A 26,576-nucleotide genomic window follows, 5' to 3' on the forward strand; every position below is an offset into this window, starting at 1 on the left:
GTATAATAGAAGGACAGAGGGGGGATTGGGGTATAATAGAAGGACAGAGGGGGGATTGGGGTATAATAGAAGGACAGAGGGGGGATTGGGGTATAATAGAAGGACAGAGGGGGGATTGGGGTATAATAGAAGGACAGAGGGGGGATTGGGGTATAATAGAGGGACAGAGGGGGGATTGGGGTATAATAGAAGGACAGAGGGAGGATTGGGGTATAATAGAGGGACAGAGGGGGGATTGGGGTATAATAGAAGGACAGAGGGGGGATTGGGGTATAATAGAAGGACAGAGGGGGGATTGGGGTATAATAGAAGGACAGAGGGGAGATTGGGGTATAATAGAGGGACAGAGGGAGGATTGGGGTATAATAGAAGGACAGAGGGGGGATTGGGGTATAATAGAAGGACAGAGGGGGGATTGGGGTATAATAGAAGGACAGAGGGGGGATTGGGGTATAATAGAGGGACAGAGGGAGGATTGGGGTATAATAGAGGGACAGAGGGGGGGGGGGTGGGGTATAATAGAAGGACAGAGGGGGGATTGGGGTATAATAGAAGGACAGAGGGGGGATTGGGGTATAATAGAAGGATAGAGGGGAGGATTGGGGTATAATAGAAGGACAGAGGGGGGATTGGGGTATAATAGAAGGACAGAGGGGGGATTGGGGTATAATAGAGGGACAGAGGGGGGATTGGGGTATAATAGAAGGACAGAGAGAGGATTGGGGTATAATAGAAGGACAGAGGGGGGATTGGGGTATAATAGAAGGACAGAGGGGGGATTGGGGTATAATAGAAGGACAGAGGGGGGGATTGGGGTATAATAGAAGGACAGAGGGGGGATTGGGGTATAATAGAAGGAGAGAGGGGAGGATTGGGGTATAATAGAAGGACAGAGGGAGGATTGGGGTATAATAGAAGGACAGATGGGGGATTGGGGTATAATAGAAGGACAGAGGGGGGATTGGGGTATAATAGAAGGACAGAGGGGGGATTGGGGTATAATAGAAGGACAGAGGGGGGATTGGGGTATAATAGAAGGACAGAGGGGGGATTGGGGTATAATAGAAGGACAGAGGGGAGGATTGGGGTATAATAGAAGGACAGAGGGAGGATTGGGGTATAATAGAAGGACAGAGGGGGGATTGGGGTATAATAGAAGGACAGAGGGGGGATTGGGGTATAATAGAAGGACAGAGGGGGGATTGGGGTATAATAGAAGGACAGAGGGGAGGATTGGGGTATAATAGAAGGACAGAGGGGGGATTGGGGTATAATAGAAGGACAGAGGGGGGATTGGGGTATAATAGAAGGACAGAGGGGGGATCGGGGTATAATAGAAGGACAGAGGGGGGATTGGGGTATAATAGAAGGACAGAGGGAGGATTGGGGTATAATAGAAGGACAGAGGGAGGATTGGGGTATAATAGAAGGACAGAGGGGGGATTGGGGTATAATAGAAGGATAGAGGGGGGATTGGGGTATAATAGAAGGACAGAGGGGGGATTGGGGTATAATAGAGGGACAGAGGGAGGATTGGGGTATAATAGAGGACAGAGGGGGGGGGGGTTGGGGTATAATAGAAGGACAGAGGGGGGATTGGGGTATAATAGAGGGACAGAGGGAGGATTGGGGTATAATAGAAGGACAGAGGGGGGGATTGGGGTATAATAGAGGGACAGAGGGGGGATTGGGGTATAATAGAGGGACAGAGGGGGGATTGGGGTATAATAGAAGGACAGAGGGAGGATTGGGGTATAATAGAAGGACAGAGGGGGGATTGGGGTATAATAGAAGGACAGAGGGGGGGATTGGGGTATAATGGAAGGACAGAGGGGGGATTGGGGTATAATAGAAGGACAGAGGGGGGATTGGGGTATAATAGAAGGACAGAGGGAGGATTGGGGTATAATAGAGGGACAGAGGGGGGATTGGGGTATAATAGAAGGACAGAGGGGGGATTGGGGTATAATAGGACAGAGGGGGGATTGGGGTATAATAGAAGAACAGAGGGGGGATTGGGGTATAATAGATGGACAGAGGAGGGATTGGGGTATAATAGAAGGACAGAGGGAGGATTAGAGTATAATAGAAGGACAGAGGGGGGATTGGGGTATAATAGAAGGACAGAGGGGGGATTGGGGTATAATAGAAGGACAGAGGGGGGATTGGGGTATAATAGGACAGAGGGGGGATTGGGGTATAATAGGACAGAGGGGGGATTGGGGTATAATAAAAGAACAGAGGGGGGATTGGGGTATAATAGATGGACAGAGGAGGGATTGGGGTATAATAGAAGGACAGAGGGAGGATTAGAGTATAATAGAAGGACAGAGGGAGGATTGGGGTATAATAGAAGGACAGAGGGGGGATTGGGGTATAATAGGACAGAGGGGGGATTGGGGGTATAATAGAAGGACAGAGGGGGGATTGGGGTATAATAGAAGGACAGAGGGGTGATTGGGGTATAATAGAAGGACAGAGGGGGGATTGGGGTATAATAGAAGGACAGAGGGAGGATTAGAGTATAATAGAAGGACAGAGGGGGGATTGGGGTATAATAGAAGGACAGAGGGGGGATTGGGGTATAATAGAAGGACAGAGGGGGGGATTGGGGTATAATAGAAGGACAGAGGGGGGATTGGGGTATAATAGAGGGACAGAGGGAGGATTGGGGTATAATAGAAGGACAGAGGGAGGATTGGGGTATAATAGAAGGACAGAGGGGGGATTGGGGTATAATAGAGGGACAGAGGGGGGATTGGGGTATAATAGAAGGACAGAGGGAGGATTGGGGTATAATAGAAGGACAGAGGGGGGATTGGGGTATAATAGAAGGACAGAGGGGGGATTGGGGTATAATAGAGGGACAGAGGGAGGATTGGGGTATAATAGAAGGACAGAGGGGGGATTGGGGTATAATAGAAGGACAGAGGAGGGATTGGAGTATAATAGAAGGACAGAGGGAGGATTGGGGTATAATAGAAGGACAGAGGGGGGATTGGGGTATAATAGAAGGACAGAGGGGGGACTGGGGTATAATAGAAGGACAGAGGGGGGATTGGGGTATAATAGAAGGACAGAGGGGGGATTGGGGTATAATAGAAGGACAGAGGGGGGTATTGGGGTATAATAGAAGGACAGAGGGGGGATTGGGGTATAATAGGACAGAGGGAGGATTGGGGTATAATAGAAGGACAGAGGGAGGATTGGGGTATAATAGAAGGACAGAGGGAGGATTGGGGTATAATAGAAGGACAGAGGGGGGACTGGGGTATAATAGAAGGACAGAGGGGGGATTGGGGTATAATAGAAGGACAGAGGGGGGATTGGGGTATAATAGAAGGACAGAGGGGGGGTATTGGGGTATAATAGAAGGACAGAGGGAGGGATTGGGGTATAATAGAAGGACAGAGGGGGGATCGGGGTATAATAGAAGGACAGAGGGGGGATTGGGGTATAATAGAGGGACAGAGGGGGGATTGGGGTATAATAGAAGGACAGAGGGAGGATTGGGGTATAATAGAAGGACAGAGGGAGGGTTGGGGTATAATAGAAGGACAGAGGGGGGATTGGGGTATAATAGAAGGACAGAGGGGGGATTGGGGTATAATAGAAGGACAGAGGGGGGATTGGGGTATAATAGAAGGACAGAGGGGGGATTGGGGTATAATAGGACATAGGGGGGGTTTGGGGTATAATAGAAGGACAGAGGGAGGATTGGGGTATAATAGAAGGACAGAGGGGGGATTGGGGTATAATAGAAGGACAGAGGGGGGATTGGGGTATAATAGAGGGACAGAGGGAGGATTGGGGTATAATAGAAGGACAGAGGGGGGGATTGGGGTATAATAGAGGGACAGAGGGGGGATTGGGGTATAATAGAGGGACAGAGGGGGGATTGGGGTATAATAGGACATAGGGGGGGTTTGGGGTATAATAGAAGGACAGAGGGAGGATTGGGGTATAATAGAAGGACAGAGGGGGGATTGGGGTATAATAGAAGGACAGAGGGGGGATTGGGGTATAATAGAGGGACAGAGGGAGGATTGGGGTATAATAGAAGGACAGAGGGGGGGATTGGGGTATAATAGAGGGACAGAGGGGGGATTGGGGTATAATAGAGGGACAGAGGGGGGATTGGGGTATAATAGAAGGACAGAGGGAGGATTGGGGTATAATAGAAGGACAGAGGGGGGATTGGGGTATAATAGAAGGACAGAGGGGGGGATTGGGGTATAATGGAAGGACAGAGGGGGGATTGGGGTATAATAGAAGGACAGAGGGGGGATTGGGGTATAATAGAAGGACAGAGGGAGGATTGGGGTATAATAGAGGGACAGAGGGGGGATTGGGGTATAATAGAAGGACAGAGGGGGGATTGGGGTATAATAGGACAGAGGGGGGATTGGGGTATAATAGAAGAACAGAGGGGGGATTGGGGTATAATAGATGGACAGAGGAGGGATTGGGGTATAATAGAAGGACAGAGGGAGGATTAGAGTATAATAGAAGGACAGAGGGGGGATTGGGGTATAATAGAAGGACAGAGGGGGGATTGGGGTATAATAGAAGGACAGAGGGGGGATTGGGGTATAATAGGACAGAGGGGGGATTGGGGTATAATAGGACAGAGGGGGGATTGGGGTATAATAAAAGAACAGAGGGGGGATTGGGGTATAATAGATGGACAGAGGAGGGATTGGGGTATAATAGAAGGACAGAGGGAGGATTAGAGTATAATAGAAGGACAGAGGGGGGGATTGGGGTATAATAGAAGGACAGAGGGGGGATTGGGGTATAATAGGACAGAGGGGGGATTGGGGGTATAATAGAAGGACAGAGGGGGGATTGGGGTATAATAGAAGGACAGAGGGGTGATTGGGGTATAATAGAAGGACAGAGGGGGGATTGGGGTATAATAGAAGGACAGAGGGAGGATTAGAGTATAATAGAAGGACAGAGGGGGGATTGGGGTATAATAGAAGGACAGAGGGGGGATTGGGGTATAATAGAAGGACAGAGGGGGGGATTGGGGTATAATAGAAGGACAGAGGGGGGATTGGGGTATAATAGAGGGACAGAGGGAGGATTGGGGTATAATAGAAGGACAGAGGGAGGATTGGGGTATAATAGAAGGACAGAGGGGGGATTGGGGTATAATAGAGGGACAGAGGGGGGATTGGGGTATAATAGAAGGACAGAGGGAGGATTGGGGTATAATAGAAGGACAGAGGGGGGATTGGGGTATAATAGAAGGACAGAGGGGGGATTGGGGTATAATAGAGGGACAGAGGGAGGATTGGGGTATAATAGAAGGACAGAGGGGGGATTGGGGTATAATAGAAGGACAGAGGAGGGATTGGAGTATAATAGAAGGACAGAGGGAGGATTGGGGTATAATAGAAGGACAGAGGGGGATTGGGGTATAATAGAAGGACAGAGGGGGGATTGGGGTATAATAGAAGGACAGAGGGGGGATTGGGGTATAATAGAAGGACAGCGGGAGGGTTGGGGTATAATAGAAGGACAGAGGGGGGATTGGGGTATAATAGAAGGACAGAGGGGGGATTGGGGTATAATAGAAGGACAGAGGGGGGATTGGGGTATAATAGAAGGACAGAGGGGGGATTGGGGTATAATAGAAGGACATAGGGGGGATGGGGGTATAATAGAGGGACAGAGGGGGGATTGGGGTATAATAGAAGGACAGAGGGGGGATTGGGGTATAATAGAAGGACAGAGGGAGGATTGGGGTATAATAGAAGGACAGAGGGAGGATTGGGGTATAATAGAAGGACAGAGAGGGGATTGGGGTATAATAGGAGGACAGAGGGGGGATTGGGGTATAATAGGAGGACAGAGGGGGGATTGGGGTATAATAGAAGGACAGAGGGGGGATTGGGGTATAATAGAAGGACAGAGGGAGGATTGGGGTATAATAGAAGGACAGAGGGAGGATTGGGGTATAATAGAAGGACAGAGGGAGGATTGGGGTATAATAGAAGGACAGAGGGAGGATTGGGGTATAATAGAAGGACAGAGGGGGGATTGGGGTATAATAGAAGGACAGAGGGGGGATTGGGGTATAATAGAAGGACAGAGGGGGGATTGGGGTATAATAGGACAGAGGGAGGATTGGGGTATAATAGAAGGACAGAGGGAGGATTGGGGTATAATAGAAGGACAGAGGGAGGATTGGGGTATAATAGAAGGACAGAGGGGGGATTGGGGTATAATAGAAGGACAGAGGGGGGGTTGGGGTATAATAGAAGGACAGAGGGGGGACTGGGGTATAATAGAAGGACAGAGGGGGGATTGGGGTATAATAGAAGGACAGAGGGGGGATTGGGGTATAATAGAAGGACAGAGGGGGGGTATTGGGGTATAATAGAAGGACAGAGGGAGGGATTGGGGTATAATAGAAGGACAGAGGGGGATTGGGGTATAATAGAAGGACAGAGGGGGGATTGGGGTATAATAGAGGGACAGAGGGGGGATTGGGGTATAATAGAAGGACAGAGGGAGGATTGGGGTATAATAGAAGGACAGAGGGAGGGTTGGGGTATAATAGAAGGACAGAGGGGGGATTGGGGTATAATAGAAGGACAGAGGGGGGATTGGGGTATAATAGAAGGACAGAGGGGGGATTGGGGTATAATAGAAGGACAGAGGGGGGATTGGGGTATAATAGGACATAGGGGGGGTTTGGGGTATAATAGAAGGACAGAGGGAGGATTGGGGTATAATAGAAGGACAGAGGGGGGATTGGGGTATAATAGAAGGACAGAGGGGGGATTGGGGTATAATAGAGGGACAGAGGGGGGATTGGGGTATAATAGAAGGACAGAGGGAGGATTGGGGTATAATAGAAGGACAGAGGGGGGATTGGGGTATAATAGAAGGACAGAGGGGGATTGGGGTATAATAGAAGGACAGAGGGGGGATTGGGGTATAATAGAAGGACAGAGGGGGGATTGGGGTATAATAGAAGGACAGAGGGAGGGATTGGGGTATAATAGAAGGACAGAGGGGGGATTGGGGTATAATAGAAGGACAGAGGGGGGATTGGGGTATAATAGAAGGACAGAGGGGGGATTGGGGTATAATAGAAGGACAGAGGGGGGATTGGGGTATAATAGAAGGACAGAGGGAGGATTGGGGTATAATAGAAGGACAGAGGGGGGATTGGGGTATAATAGAAGGACAGAGGGGGATTGGGGTATAATAGAAGGACAGAGGGGGGATTGGGGTATAATAGAAGGACAGAGGGGGATTGGGGTATAATAGAAGGACAGAGGAGGGATTGGGGTATAATAGAAGGACAGAGGGAGGATCGGGGTATAATAGAAGGACAGAGGGGGGATCGGGGTATAATAGAAGGACAGAGGGGGGATTGGGGTATAATAGAAGGACAGAGGGGAGGATTGGGGTATAATAGAAGGACAGAGGGAGGATTGGGGTATAATAGAAGGACAGAGGGGGGATTGGGGTATAATAGAAGGACAGAGGGGGGATTGGGGTATAATAGAAGGACAGAGGGGGGATTGGGGTATAATAGAAGGACAGAGGGGTGATTGGGGTATAATAGAAGGACAGAGGGAGGATTGGGGTATAATAGAGGGACAGAGGAGGGATTGGGGTATAATAGAAGGACAGAGGGGGTATTGGGGTATAATAGAAGGACAGAGGAGGGATTGGGGTATAATAGAAGGACAGAGGGGGGATTGGGGTATAATAGAAGGACAGAGGGGGGATTGGGGTATAATAGAAGGACAGAGGGGGGATTGGGGTATAATAGAAGGACAGAGGGGAGGATTGGGGTATAATAGAAGGACAGAGGGGGGATTGGGGTATAATAGAAGGACAGAGGGGGGATTGGGGTATAATAGAAGGACAGAGGGGGGATTGGGGTACAATAGAAGGACAGAGGGAGGATTGGGGTATAATAGAAGGACAGAGGGGTGATTGGGGTATAATAGAAGGACAGAGGGAGGATTGGGGTATAATAGAGGGACAGAGGAGGGATTGGGGTATAATAGAAGGACAGAGGGGGGATTGGGGTATAATAGAAGGACAGAGGGAGGATTGGGGTATAATAGAAGGACAGAGGGGGATTGGGGTATAATAGAAGGACAGAGGGGTGATTGGGGTATAATAGAAGGACAGAGGGGGATTGGGGTATAATAGAAGGACAGAGGGGGGATTGGGGTATAATAGAAGGACAGAGGGGGGATTGGGGTATAATAGAAGGACAGAGGGGGGATTGGGGTATAATAGAAGGACAGAGGGAGGATTGGGGTATAATAGAGGGACAGAGGAGGGATTGGGGTATAATAGAAGGACAGAGGGGGATTGGGGTATAATAGAAGGACAGAGGGAGGATTGGGGTATAATAGAAGGACAGAGGGGGGATTGGGGTATAATAGAAGGACAGAGGGGGGATTGGGGTATAATAGAAGGACAGAGGGGGGATTGGGGTATAATAGAAGGACAGAGGGGGGATTGGGGTATAATAGAAGGACAGAGGGGGGATTGGGGTATAATAGAAGGACAGAGGGAGGATTGGGGTATAATAGAAGGACAGAGGGGGGATTGGGGTAAAATAGAGGGACAGAGGGGAGGATTGGGGTATAATAGAAGGACAGAGGGGGGATTGGGGTATAATAGAAGGACAGAGGGGGGATTGGGGTATAATAGAGGGACAGAGGAGGGATTGGGGTATAATAGAGGGACAGAGGGGGTATTGGGGTATAATAGAAGGACAGAGGGAGGATTGGGGTATAATAGAAGGACAGAGGGGTGATTGGGGTATAATAGAAGGACAGAGGGGGGGATTGGGGTATAATAGAGGGACAGAGGAGGGATTGGGGTATAATAGAAGGACAGAGGGGGTATTGGGGTATCTTGAACATAGGGGGCTCACCTGGGGTCGGAGGTGGACAGGACCGTACGGTTTCTCTCCCAGGTTATGGTGGCTTTTGGGACGGATGTGGTCAGGCAGTGGAACCGGGCGACTCCCCCCTCGGCTACGCCCATTGGTTGGGGGTTCAGATGGAAGTGAGACAGAACTGAGGAACATAAAGAGAGTGATTACCACAAATATTACCGATTTACCGATGTTGATCTTTTTTTTAATTCCTGGAAAGCTCTGCCCCCCCCCCCCCCCGACCACTTACATGCCAGCTGGACTTTGGCCTTGCGGCTCAGCAGCCTCCCGTATCGGTTCTGGGCGGAGCAGCTGTACTCTCCGGCGCCCGACGCGTTTCGCTGCCTTTTCTGGAAGTGTCCGATCCAGAGCGACCCGTTGCGGAGCTGCTGGATTTGGGGGGCGGCGCCGGGGAGGGGCTCGCCATCCTTGTACCAGGTGATGTTGATGGGCGGCTCCCCTTTCGCCAGGCAGTGGAGGGTCAGCGGCTGATTCCGGACCGCCACGGCGTCGGCCGGCTCCGTGAGGAAGGAGAGGTCACTGCTGAGAGCGGGAACTGCAGAGGACAAAAAAAAAAAAAAAAGGAAAGGAAGTCACTGTGATGTAAAACTGTAAGCAGGGCTAGTCCCTTCTCTGAAAATGCCAACTTGCCTGGCTGTCATGTCCATCCCTCGGCTTCACCACTTTCTGAGTCACGGACATGAAACGCGTAGCCGCCGATAAAGCCAACGCTCCTGATCTCATAGCGATTCGGAGATTGGAAGCGGCGAAGCCAGTGGATGAGTATGACGGTCTGCGTGTGAAAACACCCCTGCAGATTGAAGGGGGGAGGGGGGCTCCATTCATGCTGTCAGGCAGGATGAAGGATGAATGTGTATCCCCCCTCCCCCCCCATTCCTTTATTTAACCCCAAAGACTCCCAACCCCCCCAATTCTTGCAGTCACCTAATTGTTATTCTGCCCGACGTTAACCGTTTCGCCGCCGGAGCCAAAGATCTAAGGAGGGTCCTAAAAACGTAAAATGGGGGCCAAGTTCTCCCCCCACACCTCAAAACTTGGATGCATCGGCTGCGGATCGATCGGAGTGTTCCTCTGTGGGGCCAATCCTGCGATCCAGACAAGTCATTATTACTTCCAGTAGATGGATCGTGGTGGATCCCCAAAGATCTAAGGAGGGTCCTGAGAATGTAAAATGAGGACCAAGTTCTCCCCCCACCAACTCACATGGAAGTGCTGGGGGGAGAACTTGGTCCTCATTTTACGTTCTCAGGATCCTCCTTAGATCTTTGGGGATCCACCAAGATCCATCTACTGGAAGTAATAATGACTTGTCTGGATCGCAGGATTCGCTTAACATTCGCCCCCAAATGGCTAAAACCCCCACTGGGCAACACTCCGATCGATCGGCAGCCGATGCATCTAAGTGTGGAGAACTTGGTCCTCATTTTACGTTTTGGAGGAACCTCCTTAGATTTTGGGGATCGACCTCGATCCATCTACTGAAAGTAATAATGACTTTGCTGCACATTCGCCCCCAAAAAAGGCTAAACCCCACCGGGCAACACTCCGATCGATCGGCAGCCGATGCATCTAAGTGTGGAGGTGGTGGGAGGAGAACTTGGTCCCCATGTTACGTTCTCAGGACCCTCCTTAGATCTTTGGGGATCCACCAAGATCCATCTACAGGAAGTAATAATGACTTGTCTGGATCGCAGGAGTCGCTGCACATTCACCCCCCCTCCAAGGCTAAAAACCCCACCGGGCAACACTCCGATCGATCCACAGCTGGTTCCTCTGGGTGTGGAGTTGGTGGGGGGAGAACTTGGTCCTCATTTTACATTCTCAGGATCCTCCTCAGATCTTTGGGGATCCACCAAGATCCATCTACTGGAAGTAATAATGACTTGTCTGGATCGCAGGATTCGCGTAACATTCGCCCCCAAATGGCTAAGACCCCCACCGGGCAACACTCCGATCGATCGGCAGCCGATGCATCCAAGTGTGGAGTTGGTGGGGGGAGAACTTGGTCCTCATTTTACGTTCTCAGGATCCTCCTCAGATCTTTGGGGATCCACCACGATCCATCTACTGGAAGTAATAATGACTTGTCTGGATCGCAGGATTCGTGTAACATTCGCCCCCAAATGGCTAAAACCCCCACCAGGCAACACTCCGATCGATCGGCAGCCGATGCATCTAAGTGTGGAGAACTTGGTCCTCATTTTACGTTTTGGAGGAACCTCCTTAGATCTTTGGGGATCCACCACGATCCATCTACTGGAAGTAATAATGACTTTGTTGCACATTCGCCCCCAAAAAAGGCTAAACCCCACCGGGCAACACTCCGATCGATCGGCAGCCGATGCATCCAAGTGTGGAGGTGGTGGGGGGAGAACTTGGTCCTCATTTTACGTTCTCAGGACCCTCCTTAGATCTTTGGGGATCGACCAAGATCCATCTACTGGAAGTAATAATGACTTTGTTGCACATTCGCCCCCAAAAAAGGATAAACCCCACCGGGCAACACTCCGATCGGCAGCCGATGCATCTGGGTGTTGAGGTGGTGGGAGGAGAACTTGATCCCCATTTTACGTTCTCAGGACCCTCCTTAGATCTTTGGGGATCCACCACGATCCATCTACTGGAAGTAATAATGACTTGTCTGGATCGCAGGATTTGCTTAACATTCGCCCCCCTCCAAGGCTAAAACCCCCACTGGACTTCGCCAATCACAATTCTACGACATCGCCAATCACAATTCTACGACTTCGCCAATCACAATTCTACGACATCGCCAATCACAATTCTACGACTTCGCCAATCCCAATTCTACGACTTCGCCAATCACAATTCTACGACTTCGCCAATCACAATTCTACGACATCGCCAATCACAATTCTACGATATTCTACGACATCGCCAATCACAATTCTACGACTTCGCCAATCACAATTCTACGACTTCGCCAATCACAATTCTACGACTTCGCCAATCACAATTCTACGACTTCGCCAATCACAATTCTACGACATCGCCAATCACAATTCTACGACTTCGCCAATCACAATTCTACGACTTCGCCAATCACAATTCTACGACTTCGCCAATCACAATTCTACGACTTCGCCAATCACAATTCTACGACTTCGCCAATCACAATTCTACGACTTCGCCAATCACAATTCTACGACTTCGCCAATCACAATTCTACGACATCGCCAATCACAATTCTACGACATCGCCAATCACAATTCTACGACTTCGCCAATCACAATTCTACGACTTCGCCAATCAATATTCTACGACATCGCCAATCACAATTCTACGACTTCGCCAATCACAATTCTACGACTTCGCCAATCACAATTCTACGACTTCGCCAATCACAATTCTACGACATCGCCAATCACAATTCTACGACATCGCCAATCACAATTCTACGACATCGCCAATCACAATTCTACGACTTCGCCAATCACAATTCTACGACTTCGCCAATCACAATTCTACGACATCGCCAATCACAATTCTACGACATCGCCAATCACAATTCTACGACTTCGCCAATCACAATTCTACGACTTCGCCAATCACAATTCTACGACTTCGCCAATCACAATTCTACGACTTCGCCAATCACAATTCTACGACTTCGCCAATCAAAATTCTACGACTTCGCCAATCACAATTCTACAACATCGCCAATCACAATTCTACGACATCACGATCGGATTCTACGACATCGCCAATCACAATTCTACGACGTCGCCAATCACAATTCTACGACTTCGCCAATCACAGTTCTACGACATCGCCAATCACAATTCTACGACGTCGCCAATCACAATTCTACGACTTCGCCAATCACAATTCTACGACATCGCCAATCACAATTCTACGACGTCGCCAATCACAATTCTACGACTTCGCCAATCACAGTTCTACGACATCGCCAATCACAATTCTACGACGTCGCCAATCACAATTCTACGACATCGCCAATCACAATTCTACGACATCGCCAATCAAAATTCTACGACATCGCCAATCACAATTCTACGACTTCGCCAATCACAATTCTACGACATCGCCAATCACAATTCTACGACTTCGCCAATCACAATTTACGACATCGCCAATCACAATTCTACGATATTCTACGACTTCGCCAATCAAAATTCTACGACTTCGCCAATCACAATTCTACAACATCGCCAATCACAATTCTACGACATCACGATCGGATTCTACGACATCGCCAATCACAATTCTACGACGTCGCCAATCACAATTCTACGACTTCGCCAATCACAATTCTACGACATCGCCAATCAAAATTCTACGACATCGCCAATCAAAATTCTACGACATCGCCAATCACAATTCTACGACTTCGCCAATCACAATTCTACGACTTCGCCAATCACAATTCTACGACATCGCCAATCACAATTCTACGACATCGCCAATCACAATTCTACGACTTCGCCAATCACAATTCTACGACTTCGCCAATCACAATTCCACGACTTCGCCAATCACAATTCTACGACTTCGCCAATCACAATTCTACGACATCGCCAATCACAATTCTACGACTTCGCCAATCACAATTCTACGACATCGCCAATCAAAATTCTACGACATCGCCAATCACAATTCTACGACTTCGCCAATCACAATTCTACGACTTCGCCAATCACAATTCTACGACATCGCCAATCACAATTCTACGACATCGCCAATCACAATTCTACGACTTCGCCAATCACAATTCTACGACTTCGCCAATCACAATTCCACGACTTCGCCAATCACAATTCTACGACTTCGCCAATCACAATTCTACGACATCGCCAATCACAATTCTACGACTTCGCCAATCACAATTCTACGACATCGCCAATCACAATTCTACGACATCGCCAATCACAATTCTACGACATCGCCAATCACAATTCTACGACATCGCCAATCACAATTCTACGACATCGCCAATCAAAATTCTACGACTTCGCCAATCACAATTCTACGACTTCGCCAATCACAATTCTATGACATCGCCAATCACAATTCTACGACATCGCCAATCAAAATTCTACGACTTCGCCAATCACAATTCTACGACTTCGCCAATCACAATTCTATGACATCGCCAATCAAAATTCTACCACATCGCCAATCAAAATTCTACGACTTCGCCAATCAAAATTCTACGACTTCGCCAATCACAATTCTACGACTTCGCCAATCACAATTCTATGACATCGCCAATCAAAATTCTACCACATCGCCAATCAAAATTCTACGACTTCGCCAATCACAATTCTACGACTTCGCCAATCACAATTCTACGACTTCGCCAATCACAATTCTACGACTTCGCCAATCACAATTCTACGACTTCGCCAATCAATATTCTACGACATCGCCAATCACAATTCTACGACTTCGCCAATCAATATTCTACGACATCGCCAATCACAATTCTACGACATCGCCAATCACAATTCTACGACATCGCCAATCACAATTCTACGACTTGGCCAATCACAATTCTACGACTTCGCCAATCACAATTCTACGACTTCGCCAATCACAATTCTACGACTTCGCCAATCACAATTCTACGACGTCGCCAATCACAATTCTACGACGTCGCCAATCACAATTCTACGACTTCGCCAATCACAATTCTACGACATCGCCAATCACAATTCTACGACATCGCCAATCACAATTCTACGACTTCGCCAATCACAATTCTACCACTTCGCCAATCACAATTCTACGACGTCGCCAATCGATATTCTACGACAAACTGAACAGGTGGATGATCGGAATAAAGTTCCAGCGGAGGTAGCGAGACAGTCAACAATAAACGGCGGCGCACATTCCGGGACACGCCACAGGGATACAGAAGAGCTCACACTCTACTCCTCGGACATTAGAGATCGATGAATGGGACTCACCACCGCGGAGGAGAAGAGCCAATCCCAGGAGAGGATTCCACATGGTGATCGGAGGAAATCGATCGGAGATTTCGGTGTCTGTGATGGAGAAGAAGAGCCTCTGGTGACCCCAAATCATCGTCCACACTGAGAGAATCCTGAGAAAAGTTCTCACCGAGGGGACAACCCCCCCCCCCCCGAGAGAGGGGGAGGGGGACTGCGGAGGTCACAAAAGGCTGCCCCCCCCTCTATTGTCTGCCTGGAGGGAGGAGGAGGGGGGGGTCGGAGGTCACAAAGACAACTGGGGACAAGGTCATAGTGATCACCCCCATCAGATGGTGAACCCCCCTCCCCCACCTCACATAACCCCCCCTCCCCCCGGTAGTGATAACAAGACAAGTGAAGGGGGACATTCATACATCGGGGATAAAAATGACTCCAACGATCTGTATACCCACTGTGCCCATTATGAGGGGTTCCCACCATCCCTGTGCCGAGTTCCCGGGTCTGTACACCCGCTGTGCCCATTATGAGGGGTTCCCACCACCCCTGTGCTGAGTTCCTGGGTCTGTACACCCGCTGTGCCCATTATGAGGGGTTCCCACCATCCCTGTGCTGAGTTCCCGGGTCTGTACACCCGCTGTGCCCATTATGAGGGGTTCCCACCATCCCTGTGCTGAGTTCCTGGGTCTGTACACCCGCTGTGCCCATTATGAGGGGTTCCCACCATCCCTGTGCTGAGTTCCCGGGTCTGTACACCCGCTGTGCCCATTATGAGGGGTTCCCATCATCCCTGTGCTGAGTTCCCGGGTCTGTACACCCGCTGTGCCCATTATGAGGGGTTCCCACCATCCCTGTGCTGAGTTCCCGGGTCTGTACACCCGCTGTGCCCATTATGAGGGGTTCCCACCATCCCTGTGCTGAGTTCCTGGGTCTGTACACCCGCTGTGCCCATTATGAGGGGTTCCCACCATCCCTGTGCTGAGTTCCCGGGTCTGTACACCCGCTGTGCCCATTATGAGGGGTTCCCACCATCCCTGTGCTGAGTTCCCGGGTCTCTACACCCGCTGTGCCCATTATGAGGGGTTCCCACCATCCCTGTGCCGAGTTCCCGGGTCTGTACTCCTGCTGTGCCCATTATGAGGGGTTCCCACCATCCCTGTGCTGAGTTCCCGGGTCTGTACCCCCCGCTGTGCTCATTATGAGGGGTTCCCACCATCCCTGTGCTGAGTTCCCGGGTCTGTACACCCGCTGTGCCCATTATGAGGGGTTCCCACCATCCCTGTGCTGAGTTCCTGGATCTGTACACCCGCTGTGCCCCATTATGAGGGGTTCCCACCATCCCTGTGCTGAGTTCCCGGGTCTGTACACCCGCTGTGCCCATTACGAGGGGTTCCCACCATCCCTGTGCTGAGTTCCCGGGTCTGTACACCTGCTGTGCCCATTATGAGGGGTTCCCACCATCCCTGTGCTGAGTTCCCGGGTCTGTACACCCGCTGTGCCCATTATGAGGGGTTCCCACCATCCCTGTGCTGAGTTCCCGGGTCTGTACACCCGCTGTGCCCATTACGAGGGGTTCCCACCATCCCTGTGCTGAGTTCCCGGGTCTGTACACCTGCTGTGCCCATTATGAGGGGTTCCCACCATCCCTGTGCTGAGTTCCCGGGTCTGTACACCCGCTGTGCCCATTATGAGGGGTTCCCACCATCCCTGTGCTGAGTTCCCGGGTCTGTACACCTGCTGTGCCCATTATGAGGGGTTCCCACCATCCCTGTGCTGAGTTCCCGGGTCTGTACACCCGCTGTGCCCATTATGAGGGGTTCCCACCATCCCTGTGCTGAGTTCCCGGGTCTGTACACCCGCTGTGCCCATTATGAGGGGTTCCCACCATCCCTGTGCTGAGTTCCCGGGTCTGTACACCCGCTGTGCCCATTATGAGGGGTTCCCACCATCCCTGTGCCGAGTTCCCGGGTCTGTACACCCGCTGTGCCCATTATGAGAGGTTCCCACCATCCCTGTGCTGAGTTCCCGGGTCTGTACACCCGCTGTGCCCATTATGAGGGGTTCCCACCATCCCTGTGCTGAGTTCCCGGGTCTGTACACCCGCTGTGCCCATTATGAGGGGTTCCCACCATCCCTGTGCTGAGTTCCTGGATCTGTACACCCGCTGTGCCCCATTATGAGGGGTTCCCACCATCCCTGTGCTGAGTTCCTGGGTCTGTACACCTGCTGTGCCCATTATGAGGGGTTCCCACCATCCCTGTGCTGAGTTCCTGGGTCTGTACACCCGCTGTGCCCATTACGAGGGGTTCCCACCATCCCTGTGCTGAGTTCCCGGGTCTGTACACCTGCTGTGCCCATTATGAGGGGTTCCCACCATCCCTGTGCTGAGTTCCTGGGTCTGTACACCCGCTGTGCCCATTACGAGGGGTTCCCACCATCCCTGTGCTGAGTTCCCAGGTCTGTACATCCGCTGTGCCCATTATGAGGGGTTCCCACCATCCCTGTGCCCATTATGAGGGGTTCCCACCATCCCTGTGCTGAGTTCCCGGGTCTGTACACCCGCTGTGCCCATTATGAGGGGTTCCCACCATCCCTGTGCCCATTATGAGGGGTTCCCACCATCCCTGTGCCCCATTATGAGGGGTTCCCACCATACCTGTGCCCCATTATGAGGAGTTCCCACCATACCTGTGCTGAGTTCCCGGGTCTGTACACCCGCTGTGCCCATTATGAGGGGTTCCCACCATCCCTGTGCTGAGTTCCCGGGTCTGTACACCCGCTGTGCCCATTATGAGGGTTCCCACCATCCCTGTGCCCCATTATGAGGAGTTCCCACCATCCCTGTGCTGAGTTCCTGGGTCTGTACACCCGCTGTGCCCATTATGAGGGGTTCCCACCATCCCTGTGCCGAGTTCCCGGGTCTGTACACCCTCTGTGCCCATTATGAGGAGTTCCCACCATCCCTGTGCTGAGTCCCTGGGTCTGTACACCCGCTGTGCCCCATTATGAGGGGTTCCCACCATCCCTGTGCTGAGTTCCCGGGTCTGTACACCCGCTGTGCCCATTATGAGGGGTTCCCACCATCCCTGTGCTGAGTTCCCGGGTCTGTACACCCGCTGTGCCCATTATGAGGGGTTCCCACCATCCCTGTGCGGAGTTCCTGGGTCTGTACACCCGCTGTGCCCATTATGAGGAGTTCCCACCACCCCTGTGCCCCATTATGAGGGGTTCCCACCATCCCTGTGCTGAGTTCCCGGCTCTGTACACCCGCTGTGCCCATTATGAGGGGTTCCCACCATCCCTGTGCTGAGTTCCCGGGTCTGTACACCCGCTGTGCCCATTATGAGGGGTTCCCACCATCCCTGTGCTGAGTTCCCGGGTCTGTACACCCGCTGTGCCCATTATGAGGGGTTCCCACCATCCCTGTGCGGAGTTCCTGGGTCTGTACACCCGCTGTGCCCCATTATGAGGGGTTCCCACCATCCCTGTGCTGAGTTCCCGGGTCTCTACACCCGCTGTGCCCATTATGAGGGGTTCCCACCATCCCTGTGCTGAGTTCCCGGGTCTGTACACCCGCTGTGCCCATTATGAGGGGTTAATTTTGTTTATTGAAAAAATCTTACAAACAACAACTTATATCCAATAAAACCATAATAAATAAAACATATTTACAAAACAATTGAATATGACTATACAAAACAGAAACAAACACAAGAACATAATAAACGGTGCAAACCAAATTGCGCACAACATAATCCCTACGGGAGAGCCAGACTAAAGAGCATCACCATGCATGTCACCTTTTATATAAAGTGAGTGGGAACTGCCATTAAGGTGGCTGAGGCTGTTTCTCAGCCTGGCTCCTCCCTCTCCCTGGAGAACCAGCGCGCTTCGTTGCACCCTGGCACTCTTCATCCATAGAGGATGCAGAACTGAACGAGTCCCATTCATAGTCATCCTCAGACAGTACCGTAAATTTATTCGCCAAAGGCAAAACCTCAGGACTTAAGGTAACTGTACCTCCTTTGTTCCCCTTCTTTTTGCCTCTCCTCCTTTTATCCTCCAACCACTCCATATCATCCTTGGACAACCCGGAGTCAGCAGCCTCCCCACACCCTTCACCCCCCTCCACCCCATACTCCCTTCCCTTATCTACCCCCAGGCCAGCCTCTTCACCATCCTCCCCACTCCTCTGCACCCCACAATCCTTAACAGGAACCCTGCAGCATCGAGGGAGGGGGACTGGCACCGCACCTGATGCACCAGCACCTCTTGCTGCCTCTGCAATTTTAGAAGACACAGAAGGATTGGACATATTCTCTGCAACTGACACCTTACTTACAGACTGGGAAGACACTGACACATTGGGTGTTGGCACAGTCTGGGGCACCACGGACACATTGGGAATTGGCACAGACTGGGGCACCACAGACTGGGGGGATACTGACACATTGGGTGTTGGCACAGACTGGGGAGACGGAGACACAGACACATTGGGAATTGGCACAGACTCAGATGGACTCACAGGCCCTCCAGCTGTTGAGCTCCGAGCATCCTCCATGTCCAGGCGGAAGAACTCCCTCATGAGCTCAGGCTTATTGTGCATTGCCTCAGGACACTGGCTATAAGGATGTCCCACCGCATTGCACAGATTGCACCTTATGATGTTACAATCCTTAGCCAGATGTCCTATACCCTGGCACAGAGAGCACTTCATCACTGGACAGGAGGACGCAAGGTGACTCTTGTCTCCACATTTATTGCACAGCTTTGGTTGGCCCGGATAGAAGATGGTCAGCCTGTCCCTCCCCAGGAAAGCTGAGGACGGCAGATGCTGGACGACATTATCAATGACTTTTAGTTTTAACTGAACAGACCATCCCCCCGTCCATATTCCCCGGTCATCCAGAATCTTCTTTAGGGGGCCCAGGACGTCTCCATACCTCCTCAGCCATATACATAGATCCCCCGGTGGTATGGACTCATTGCGGACCAGAATCGTGACCACTTTAATGAGTGGCTGGCGGGAGACAAGTTTGGGCATGAGCCCCTTCCAGTCCGGCAGGCCCCTACACACGTGTTCATATTTCTCCCAAAAAATGTCCAAAGACTCCGGGCGGAGAAAGGACAAATCATACTCATAGGAACCTGCCGGACTGATCAGGGCGAAGATATCTGCGGGCGTGAACCCCATCTGTAGAATCTTATCCACCACCGCCCTCCTATGTGGGGGGATTCCACCGCCTTCCCACCTCAGCTGCACAACATTCCTCCTTTTAAACAGGGAGGAAGACAACCCATTCCCATGCTCCTTCCCTGCTTGTTCCCCCTTCCCAGATCCTGCAGCAGCAACACCAGCATAGGATTTCCTTCCACCCCCAGCATTTGCAGTCCTGTCCTTAGACACAGTCACACCTGCCGGCAAAGCGTCTGATTCAGCTGGGATTGTATTAGCAGAGGCAGGACCCACCCCCTCCCCCCGCTCTGTACACACAGCTCCAGTCCCGTCCAATGCAGACTTCTGCTGAGTTGTGGCACCACTGCACCCAGCATCTCCTCCATCATTCGCAGGTACAGCCGCTGTGCCTGGTCCAGGCAAAGTCACTGTATTGTCCATGGACCTCTCCGCAGACTGGCAGTTATCAGGTGTATGCTGTACATTGTCCATGGGCTGACTGCCTGCAGCACTACAACCCTCAGCAAGCTTATTGTCAATAATAAAGTTCCCACCACCATCTTGCACACACACTGTACCTGCTTGCTGGGTTGTCACCTGTGCGATTTTATGGCTGGGATCAGAGCTTCCCTCAGCTGCTGCAGACTCCATGGTGGATCTTGCTCTCTCCACAGGATTGGAAACTGCATCCATCTTGACATCACCATCCGGGGAAACCGCATCTGGAGGGGATTCCAACTTGGTTATGAAATCCAGCATGGCAGGACCTTCACCCTCCTGAGACATTCCACATTGCTGGGGTGTGAAGGGGGCAGAGGGCTCAGCGGATGTCTGAGGTGCCTGCACCTGCATCTCCTCGCTGGCTTCCCCATCCTCCATGCATGAAGCGGCTCCTCTTCTCATGCGATTAAATCGCTCCTCATTCTTATATATTTTTTTAAATATTCCGCTCTTCTCCTTCAGAGAATACAGCAAATCCTTCTGTTTCCTCACAGCTTGTTCCAGGTCCTTCAGCTCAGGCCTCAGAGCCGGTCTTTTCTTACTGTATACTTTAGCACAGATCTGTTTTTTCTTTCTGAATTCGGCCATCAAAACCATCAATTTCTCCTCCTCCTTCTCAATCCGCTTCAACTTACTGACAGTCCTCTGTCTGGAGGCTGACAGGGACTCATCTTTCCTTTGGGTAGGCCCAGAATCTTCCACAGGCCTATCCAGGGGGGCCCCGCCCGGCTCTTCCCCAGGATCCAGCATCCCTCCTGGGGCAGAGAAGCCACTCTAGCCCCTGGTCTCTGGAGCACAGGAGCAAAGGAACCAGCAACCACACCCTTCACTGACAAGGAGTGGAATGGCAGTTTCCCACCATCCCTGTGCGGAGTTCCTGGGTCTGTACACCCGCTGTGCCCCATTATGAGGGGTTCCCACCATCCCTGTGCTGAGTTCCCGGATCTGTACACCCGCTGTGCCCCATTATGAGGGGTTCCCACCATCCCTGTGCTGAGTTCCCAGGGCTGTACATCCGCTGTGCCCCATTATGAGGGGTTCCCACCATCCCTGTGCTGAGTTCCCGGGTCTGTACACCCGCTGTGCCTCATTATGAGGGGTTCCCACCATCCCTGTGCTGAGTTCCCGGGTCTGTACACCCGCTGTGCCCATTATGAGGGGTTCCCACCATCCCTGTGCTGAGTTCCCGGGTCTCTACACCCGCTGTGCCCATTATGAGGGGTTAATTTTGTTTATTGAAAAAATCTTACAAACAACAACTTATATCCAATAAAACCATAATAAATAAAACATATTTACAAAACAATTGAATATGACTATACAAAACAGAAACAAACACAAGAACATAATAAACGGTGCAAACCAAATTGCGCACAACATAATCCCTACGGGAGAGCCAGACTAAAGAGCATCACCATGCATGTCACCTTTTATATAAAGTGAGTGGGAACTGCCATTAAGGTGGCTGAGGCCGTTTCTCAGCCTGGCTACTCCCTCTCCCTGGAGAACCAGCGCGCTTCGTTGCACCCTGGCACTCTTCATCCATAGAGGATGCAGAACTGAACGAGTCCCATTCATAGTCATCCTCAGACAGTACCGTAAATTTATTCGCCAAAGGCAAAACCTCAGGACTTAAGGTAACTGTACCTCCTTTTTTTCCCTTTTTGCCTCTCCTCCTTTTATCCTCCAACCACTCCATATCACCCTTGGACAACCCGGAGTCAGCAGCCTCCCCACACCTATCCTCCCCTCCACTCTCCCTTCCCTTATCTACCCCCAGGCCAGCCTCTTCACCATCCTCCCCACTCCTCTGCACCCCACGATCCTTAACAGGAACCCTGCAGCATCGAGGGAGGGGGACTGGCACCGCACCTGATGCACCAGCACCTCTTGCTGCCTCTGCAATTTTAGAAGACACAGAAGGATTGGACACATTCTCTGCAACTGACACCTTACTTACAGACTGGGAAGACACTGACACATTGGGAATTGGCACAGACTGGGGCACCACGGACACATTGGGAATTGGCACAGACTGGGGCACCACGGACACATTGGGAATTGGCACAGACTCAGATGGACTCACAGGCCCTCCAGCTGTTGAGCTCCGAGCATCCTCCATGTCCAGGCGGAAGAACTCTCTCATGAGCTCAGGCTTATTGTGCACTGCCTCAGGACACTGGCTATAAGGATGCCCCACCGCATTGCACAGATTGCACCTTATGAGGTTACAATCCTTAGCCAGATGTCCTATACCCTGGCACAGAGAGCACTTCATCACTGGACAGGAGGACGCAAGGTGACTTTTGTCTCCACATTTATTGCAGAGCTTTGGCTGGCCTGGATAGAAGATGGTCAGCCTGTCCCTCCCCAGGAAAGCCGAGGATGGCAGATGCTGGACGACATGGTCAATGACTTTTAGTTTCAACTGAGCAGACCATCCCCCCGTCCATATTCCCCGGTCATCCAGAATCTTCTTTAGGGGGCCCAGGACGTCTCCATACCTCCTCAGCCATATACATAGATCCCCCGGTGGTATGGACTCATTGCGGACCAGAATCGTGACCACTTTAATGAGTGGCTGGCGGGAGACAAGTTTGGGCATGAGCCCCTTCCAGTCCGGCAGGCCCCTACACACGTGTTCATATTTCTCCCAAAAAATGTCCAAAGACTCCGGGCGGAGAAAGGACAAATCATACTCATAGGAACCTGCCGGACTGATCAGGGCGAAGATATCTGCGGGCGTGAACCCCATCTGTAGAATCTTATCCACCACCGCCCTCCTATGTGGGGGGATTCCACCGCCGCCCTCCTATGTGGGGGGATTCCACCGCCTTCCCACCTCAGCTGCACAACATTCCTCCTTTTAAACAGGGAGGAAGACAACCCATTCCCATGCTCCTTCCCTGCTTGTTCCCCCTTCCCAGATCCTGCAGCAGCAACACCAGCATAGGATTTCCTTCCACCCCCAGCATTTGCAGTCCTGTCCTTAGACACAGTCACACCTGCCGGCAAAGCGTCTGATTCAGCTGGGATTGTATTAGCAGAGGCAGGACCCACCCCCTCCCCCCGCTCTGTACACACAGCTCCAGTCCCGTCCAATGCAGACTTCTGCAGAGTTGTGGCACCACTGCACCCAGCATCTCCTCCATCATTCACAGGTACAGCCGCTGTGCCTGGTCCAGGCAAAGTCACTGTATTGTCCATGGACCTCTCCGCAGACTGGCAGTTATCAGGTGTAGGCTGTACATTGTCTATGGGCTGACTGCCTGCAGCACTACAACTCTCAGCAAGTTTATTGTCAATAATAAAGTTCCCACCACCATCCTGCACACACACTGTACCTGCTTGCTGGGTTGTCACCTGTGCGATTTTATGGCTGGGATCAGAGCTTCCCTCAGCTGCTGCAGACTCCATGGTGGATCTTGCTCTCTCCACAGGACTAGAAACGGCGTCCATCTTGACATCACCATCCGGGGAAGCCGCATCTGGAGGGGATTCCAACTTGGTTATGAAATCCAGCATGGCAGGACCTTCACCCTCCTGAGATGTGCCACATTGCTGGGGTGTGAAGGGGGCAGAGGGCTCAGCGAATGTCAGAGGTGCCTGTACCTGCATCTCCTCGCTGGCTTCCCCATCCTCCATGCATGAAGCGGCTCCTCTTCTCATGAGATTAAATCGCTCCTCATTCTTATATATTTTTTTAAATATTCCGCTCTTCTCCTTCAGAGAATACAGCAAATCCTTCTGTTTCCTCACAGCTTGTTCCAGGTCCTTCAGCTCAGGCCTCAGAGCTGGTCTTTTCTTACTGTATACTTTAGCACAGATCTGTTTTTTCTTTCTGAACTCGGCCATCAAAACCATCAATTTCTCCTCCTCCTTCTCAATCCGCTTCAACTTACTGACAGTCCTCTGTCTGAAGGCTGACAGGGACTCATCTTTCCTTTGGGTAGGCCCAGAATCTTCCACAGGCCTATCCAGGGGGGCCCCGCCCGGCTCTTCCCCAGGATCCAGCATCCCTCCTGGGGGAAGAGAAGCCACTCTAGCCCCTGGTCTCTGGAGCACAGGAGCAAAGGAATTAGCAACCACACCCTTCACTGACAAGGAGTGGAATGGCAGTTTCCCACCATCCCTGTGCGGAGTTCCTGGGTCTGTACACCCGCTGTGCCCCATTATGAGGGGTTCCCACCATCCCTGTGCTGAGTTCCCGGATCTGTACACCCGCTGTGCCCCATTATGAGGGGTTCCCACCATCCCTGTGCTGAGTTCCCAGGGCTGTACATCCGCTGTGCCCCATTATGAGGGGTTCCCACCATCCCTGTGCTGAGTTCCCGGGTCTGTACACCCGCTGTGCCTCATTATGAGGGGTTCCCACCATCCCTGTGCTGAGTTCCCGGGTCTGTACACCCGCTGTGCCCCATTATGAGGGGTTCCCACCATCCCTGTGCTGAGTTCCCAGGTCTGTACACCCGCTGTGCCCATTATGAGGGGTTCCCACCATCCCTGTGCTGAGTTCCCAGGTCTGTACACCCGCTGTGCCCATTATGAGGGGTTCCCACCATCCCTGTGCTGAGTTCCCGGGTCTGTACACCCGCTGTGCCCATTATGAGGGGTTCCCACCATCCCTGTGCTGAGTTCCCGGGTCTGTACCTCCCGCTGTGCCCATTATGAGGGGTTCCCAACATCCCTGTGCTGAGTTCCCGGGTCTGTACATCTGCTGTGCCCATTATGAGGGGTTCCCACCATCCCTGTGCCCCATTATGAGGGGTTCCCACCATCCCTGTGCTGAGTTCCCGGGTCTGTACACCCGCTGTGCCCATTATGAGGGGTTCCCACCATCCCTGTGCTGAGTTCCCGGGTCTGTACACCCGCTGTGCCCATTATGAGGGGTTCCCACCATCCCATCGCTCCGGGGGGTCAAACTTTCACAGATGATTCTTACGATTCTAGAACAATTGTATTGGTGTGATGAGTTGCTTCATCGAACCCACTTCCTGTACCCAGGTCATCCCGGACGAGCCCCCACATTGTGACAGGACAGTGAAAGGACAAGCAGCGCAGTGATGAGCTCATTTCTCAGTCACTCTGCTCTCTCCTCCTATCAGCGCATGAACTGATTCCTTTCTTGTGCTGCTTCTCCCCCCCCCCAGTTCAGCTTTAAATCCCATCTCTAGGAAAAGATGAAGACGAGTCGGAGATCCAGAGGGAAGTATTTGTTATAAGGATACAAAATGTATCAACTTACCAAACACGACGCGTCTGCGGGACGTCATCCGGGGCTTCATCACCCCCCCACCCCCGTCTGCACTTGTGTTCCATCTCACGGGTCTGCCATCGGCTGTCAGACTTCACCCTCCTATATTATTACTAATTATTTTTACATATTTATTATTACATTTTTTATATTGTAGGATTACTATATTATATTATTAGATTATACAATTTTTTATATTATTACTATTTATTTTTATATTTATTTATGTATTATTTTATCATTATACTATTCTTTATATTGTATTACTACTACTTATTTATTTGTATATTATACAATTTTGTATATTATTACTATTTCATTATTTTTATTATTATTTTATCATTATACTATTCTTTATATTGTATTACCATTACTTAATTTTTTTTATATTATACATTTTTTTTATATTATTACTCTTTTTATATTATATTTATTATTATTTTATCATTATACTATTCCTTATATTTTATTACTACTACTTTACTTTTTATATTATTGCCATTTAATTTTTTTTTTTTTTTTGTTAAAGTGTATTTTGTGCGTGTACTCGGGAGAGGAGCCGGACTGCAGGAGTTGGGAGTAGGCAGGCCTCCCCCAGAGGTAATCTGCCACCTTTCTCCATGCCCCGGGTGGCAATGGCGGGTGTTGGAGGGGGTCCTCCCACACAGCCCGCCCTACCTGCTCCGCTTTGAAGCCCAACGGGGCAGAGGGACTCCCTATAAGGGAGTGAGAGGATCTAGCCCGCTCAACCAGCCCCGTTAGTCC

The 26,576-nt window shown here is 50.9% G+C and overlaps 1 protein-coding gene across 2 annotated transcripts in view; it reads right to left on the minus strand.

The window, feature by feature from the left end:
- Positions 1 to 15,051, minus strand: part of LOC120920615 (immunoglobulin superfamily DCC subclass member 3-like) — a 41,011-nt gene extending 25,960 nt beyond the window's left edge. For both annotated transcript variants that reach the window (XR_005744748.1, XM_040332793.1), the window contains exons 1-3: positions 14,899 to 15,051; positions 9,177 to 9,482; positions 8,924 to 9,068 (exon numbers count right to left, since the gene is read on the minus strand). Coding sequence is in view for 1 of the 2 variants with exons in the window: in XM_040332793.1 (XP_040188727.1) it covers positions 8,924 to 9,068; positions 9,177 to 9,482; positions 14,899 to 15,016 (569 nt within the window). In the remaining variant the exon portion in view is untranslated. The remainder of the gene's footprint in view (positions 1 to 8,923; positions 9,069 to 9,176; positions 9,483 to 14,898) is intronic.
- Positions 15,052 to 26,576: the final 11,525 nt, after the last annotated feature.

The sequence above is a fragment of the Rana temporaria genome, chromosome 13 (assembly GCF_905171775.1).
Source record: "Rana temporaria chromosome 13, aRanTem1.1, whole genome shotgun sequence".
NCBI lineage: Eukaryota > Metazoa > Chordata > Amphibia > Anura > Ranidae > Rana > Rana temporaria.